The 6,000-nt window shown below is 33.4% G+C and overlaps 1 protein-coding gene across 1 annotated transcript; it reads right to left on the bottom strand.

Annotated features, from left to right (window-relative positions):
* Nucleotides 1-1,874: 1,874 nt before the first annotated feature.
* On the bottom strand, nucleotides 1,875-5,327 carry LOC130932451 (uncharacterized). Its single transcript, XM_057861778.1, is given in 8 exon segments — nucleotides 1,875-2,181; nucleotides 2,292-2,396; nucleotides 2,972-3,409; nucleotides 3,412-3,505; nucleotides 3,588-3,754; nucleotides 3,854-3,919; nucleotides 4,005-4,532; nucleotides 5,100-5,327. Coding segments are annotated over 8 exon segments (1,857 nt in total). The 5' UTR covers nucleotides 5,322-5,327; the 3' UTR covers nucleotides 1,875-1,944.
* Between the last annotated feature and the right edge of the window lie 673 nt (nucleotides 5,328-6,000).

The following is a 6,000-nucleotide window of genomic DNA, read 5'->3' on the forward strand; positions in this document are numbered from 1 at the left end:
GAGGCCCATGAAACCCATAGCCATGCAGAGCAATCGGCCCACGCTAGTGGAGAGAGAGAGGGGAACATAGCTAGTGTATGATTGATTGATTGCAGGTGTGTTATCATTTCAGGGGCCAATGGTGAAGCACATCAGCACATGGCCCCGCTCCACTCAATGGTCAATCTTTTAATAACACACATTCACTCAATCAATCCAATCAGTCTTTTCATTTAAATTTGTACTGTCCATGGGTTATGTTTTTGTCGTCTGTCTTTACTACTATCCACTATCCAGACCCCCTTCTTTACTCTCACATCACAGCGTCCCGCGCAATACACGGAACCATTTTTTCTATTTTTTTCCTACATCCTACTGCCCTATTCTACCTAGTTTCGGTAAACCTAATTCACTATAATCCTTTTCATTTTATAATAATTAAAAAATAAATAAAAATATAATAAAATAAATAATTCATTCATTTTTAAATATTAAAAAATAAGAATTTTTGTATTTCACAATAGATAATAAAATCTTCTTTTAGAAACCCTTATTATTGGTTATAAAATTACTAACAAATATTATTGATAGTATGGTTAGAACTTAGAACACTGGTACGAGTGACTCAAAAACAGAACTACAGAAGAGAATCAATGACTGTGCCACACAGGACATGCATGTGCAATATAAGCTAAGCATGTAGTATGTGTTTTGACCTCTCTACTTTTGTGTCATTATAAGTGCCTTTTCAGGCTTGACACTGTTCCATCTTCTTCCTTATAATAGGTTAGGCAAGCAGAGACCACCATGCAACTATTTTTTTAATATAATAATCCACGTTACTACTGTGTAGCTCCATATTTGACGGATACCAAGTTTGACGCAACAACCACCGTACCACTTATCATTGCACCATATAATATACATCACAGCATCTCACAGTTTCGGTTCATTTTATCATTTTTTTTTTTTAGTTCCAGTTAATTCATTTGCACCCTTACATACCTACACATATACTTGGTCATTTAGGGTGTGTTTGTTTGAGAGGAAAATGGGAGGAAGGAAATAGGAAGGAAAGAAATTGGAAGGAAAATAACTATTTTCCTTTGTTTGGTTGAATGGAAAAGTTAAAGGAAAAAATGAATAGTATAAAAAAGAAAAAGTCTAGGGAGCCAATGGCCTAAGCGTATAATGTGTACAATGGAGGTTTAAGAAGTATTAGAGATATGACCATTAGTGTTACATTGTCCTGTCAGGTTACGCTTTTGGGATGAGTGGTTTCAGATATGGTATTAGAGTTCTAGATTCGAAAGGTCAAGAGTTCGATCCTTGGTGAACCCCAAAATCAGTTTAATTTTTTATTGAGATGTTTATTATCCTTGGTATCGGATGGTTATTCTAGCTAGTATAGTGATGTTCATTTTATTCATGGACCAAAAATTTAGCCCATTGTACACATTGTACACTTAAGCCATTGATTCCCTAGCACTACCCTATAAAAAAATGGGTGGGACCCATTGAAAATTTTTTCCCTCCAATAATGGATGGAAAATGGAAGGAAAATATATTTTGTATTAATATTCCAATATTACCCTTTAATTTTTAATATATTTTAAAATATCTAAGGATAAAATTGTCTTTTCATAACATTATATACTATTTCCTTCCTTCTCATTTTCCTTTCATCCAAACATATCCAAGGAAAATAAAATTCTACTCAATTTCTTTCCTTTCTCTTCTTTTCTTTTTATTTCCTTCCTTTCTATTTCTTTCCTTCCAACCAAACAAAGCCTTAGGGTTTAAGATTTATCATTTTAATTCAACATAACCACGCCATAAAAATCACCACTGTACAATAATAATCCTCCTTAACTATCTTATTCATAAGCATCACAGTTTGGTTAAGTGGGAAACAGATTATACTGACAACTGATGCAAATCAAAAACACACAAATCAAAGCTTATTTATTTGCTTCCTAAATAATCTACCTCCTCAGGATTATTTGCGCTAGCAGGTCCTCCAAGTGTCAAAAGCAACCCTTCAAGATCACTCTTATTTGCTCTATGTTCCTTGAATAGTATCGACGACCGAGCGCCTCGCCTGATTTGTGGGGAATGATCTGAGTTGGAGTTCACAAATGGTGGTTGAGTTTGAGTAGTTAGAGAGCAATTTGTTTCAACCACCTTTACTGCCTGCTGTATCTAACATTCATTACATGATCACTTTACTTTTTCTATTATTCCATTTGTTTAAATTATTAAGAAAAATCCGAAATCAAAAAGTGACAGAGACTAATATTATGGAAGCATACCGGAGCAAATAAGACCCCTCTGAAAATCTCTCCATTCACGGATGCAGTCATGAGTAAACCTGAGTCAAAGGCTCCATCTATTTTACCTCGAACTTCAGCACCAATCTTGTAATTTGAACCCATCGTGAAAAATAAATAAATAAATAATAAGTAACTATAAATTAAAAAAGAATTTAGTTAAGAGAAAGTCTATGCCAGCAATTTTTGTGTTTTATGGCCAGTACTTAATCATCAAAAGAAAAGTGAGTCATCTCTTATCATTGGATGTAATTTCACACCATTAAAAGTACTATTGATCAAAATACAAAAATTGTTGGCCCTAACACTTCTCTTTAGTTAATATTCGTTTTTTTATTACGTTAAGATTATATATCAGTTAAAATTTTTTTAATATATTTGTTATATATTTATTAAAATAAAAAATTAAAAAATTTTAATTAAATAATCTTAATAGATGCCTTAAAACACATGTTAGCTAAATTAAAAATATTATTTGTACATCAAAATCAATTATTAAAATCAGACACCAATTGATTTATGTATAAATATATGTGTGATTTAATATATTTTAAATGTGTATTTGTATTTTAATATTTATTTTATACTGGTGACTGATTTCAGTAGTTGATTTTGGTTGCAGATAAATAGTCTACATGAAGCGAAATTAGAAAATAATTCACCAGGTGGCACTGTTCTTGCTTTGGCTGATGAACTAGAGAAGGAAGATTTTGTGGATTTCCCTGAGCGATATCCTTCATAGATTTCTTGTTACTCAAGTCATTGTTGTATGGACAATTGGTTGGGGTTTGATTCATCTGTTTGAACAGAAGACGCTGCTGCGAATCGGTGACAGAAGCATTTGATCTTTGACCAAGAGTCTGTTCTTGATCAGATTGAGATGGTGATGAATGCTGTGATAGTGAGAGAGAGTGTTCTTCTTGTTCAGAATCAACATCCCAAACCTTCGTAGTAGAAACTCTCCTCCTCTTCTGTTGTGAAGTACCTGAATCAAAGTCATAAGCTCCTCCTTCTTTCACATTAGACCCCATCAACATAGTTTTCTGATGCAAAACAAAACACATTGTTAGTTCTTTCACATTATGCCAATAATTGCTACATTAACTTCTATATGTACCGCGTTGTAACGTGGATTTGGCTCTGCTTCATGCTGCAAAACTAACAATTCATTGAGAGGATTTTCATCTTCACCACACCTGTTATCAGACAAGGTTAAGCCGGCGAATTGAAATCGACAAAGAGACCAACATTTTCGCAATGGAGAGAAGAGAAATTCACCCGCCATAGATGACAATATCCATGTCTATAACAACAGCAGTATGAGAAAATCGCCCTTGTGGTTTTTGACCAGTTATATAGAGTTGAGTCCATGAACAAGTGCATATATCAAAGATCCAAATGTCATTATAGTAACGTTTTTCTCCAACCCCTCCAATGATATAGACCTGAATATCATGGAGAGTTTAGAAAAATCCATGACAAATTAAACTATATAAGAGTTCCACAAAATGAAAATCAATATCATGCAATTAATGGAAATCTGCCTTGGTTCCAATGTTTACTGCAGCATGACCTGCCCTGACTCCAGGTGAAGAACCTTGAATTCTCAACTGTCATATGAAATTTGATCTTTAATTGTTCGAATTCGAGAAAATTATTAGCAATTCCAACATAAAAGTTAAGAACTATACATACTTTAGACCAAGTCATTGTTTCCATATCAAGAATATCAATGTTTCCATGGTACTGATAACCTGAATCTCCACCATATACAATAAGCTTGTTCCCAATGGCAATGGTACTATGACTGTCCCTAGGGACAGGAAATTCACCTTTCAATTCAGGGCAAGTCCATCTCATGGTTCCTAGTTCAAGAATGTGCAAATCATTCAAATAGTTTGCTCTGCCTTCCCCACTACCACCAAAGATCACTAGTCTATAGCCGCCAACGAGCACGGCCGTATGGCTCTCCCGGGCCGAAGGAGGTGTCCCTTTGCATTCAGGACTAACCCACACTTTGGTGACAAGATCAAGAATATGAATATGATTCACCTTCTTGAATCCATTGCTGCCACCAAACACTATCATCTTATGGCCTACAATAACAGCACTATGGCTGTCCCTAGGACCTGGATTTTCGCCTGTGGTTGTGACCTTCCTCCAAACCATTTTATCAAGGTCCAAAGTGAGAACATCACTGAAATGCATCCCTCCACAACAGCCCTGAAATTTGGACACAAAAAACATCTTATAATATTTAGTGATATTATTATTATCTCTTTATTATGGTTGTTCTTAACAAGTTCAAGAAGGGGAAAAAATGTTATTTTCTTTGTTTAGTGTATGTTTTGTAAGGCAGGGAGAAGATGAGAATTTAAAATTTTAATTACTATATTAAGAAAGAAGAAAAGTGATGGTAATTACATCTGAGCATGTATTGTTCAACTAATTACAGAAAGTGTAAAATTAATTCAGTTTATTCTCTCTAGGGGAAAAAACCACGTGGTAAGAAAGATTTAAGGGAAATACTAAAATTCAGAGAAGAAAGTGCTTTGGTTCCTAGCCATAGATAGCAAATAACACAGGGAATTTGAGAGAGAAGTACTAAGAACTCATGAAATTCAACGAGTACACTGCAACCAACAAAATTAGTCAAAAAACATGTCCAGGTTAATAGAAAACAGAGCTCCAAATTAGTCAAAATACCATTACATGTAACTAAAAAGCTTATTTATTAATTTGAATTATATTTTTGTTTTCAACAAAAGGGAGTTTTGATTTTAGTCATACCCCAAAGACATACATAAGGCCATTGAAGAAGCAAGCAGAGTGACCCCATCTTTCAGAAGGATCAAAACCCGAAACCTTTGGACATAACCACATTGCTTTCATCTTCTCTCCAACTTCAGCTACCAAAGAGCCCAACGTTCTATGCATCTTGAGAGTGTGGTTACTGGTTTTATAATTTAAAAGCTTTGTTGTATTGGATTGCTTGGGCACAGTGCTTGACATATGACAAAGATGAAGAAACAGTGGTAATGTGATAAAGATTGAAAAAAAAAAAAAAGAGATTTTCAAAGAGGGACATTAACAAGCCAAATGATGTATCAACTGTCAAATATCAATATCAGTAAGACATGAAAAGATGGGTGCTTTCAAGTCCAAATCACTGTGCCAACAAACAGCAACCATGGCTCTAGTGAAACCAATTAAACAAACCTTTTTTTTCCTTCTACAACGACCAACCATATTAATGCTATTGTAGACGACACATTGTACACTGCCATTGCAAGTATTTTTCTTTTGGGTAACTTGCATGCTTAGATTTTAAAACTCTAGAGTGAATATTTAATAATTCGTGGAGGTCTGGATTTTTTTTTTCTCACTGGACTTAATTTTGAACATAAGAAAAAAATTGATTTTATTTATTTTTAATGCCATTTGGTTTTTAGTCCACAAAATAATTTTTACTTCTAGATTAAATTTCGATAGCTATTTATATAAAAATATTTTTATACGTAATTGATAATTAAAAAATATTTTTTATTAGCAGTTAACTACAATATTTAAAAATTGAATTAAAAATAAATTATTAAATTAAAAAAATTAGACTGACAACTAAAAATATTAATTAAAAATAATAAATTCTATTAGTCTTTTAACTTTTTGTTTCCAAAAAATTATTTGCAAT

This window comes from Arachis stenosperma, chromosome 6 (genome assembly GCF_014773155.1).
Source record: "Arachis stenosperma cultivar V10309 chromosome 6, arast.V10309.gnm1.PFL2, whole genome shotgun sequence".
NCBI classification, from domain to species: domain Eukaryota; kingdom Viridiplantae; phylum Streptophyta; class Magnoliopsida; order Fabales; family Fabaceae; genus Arachis; species Arachis stenosperma.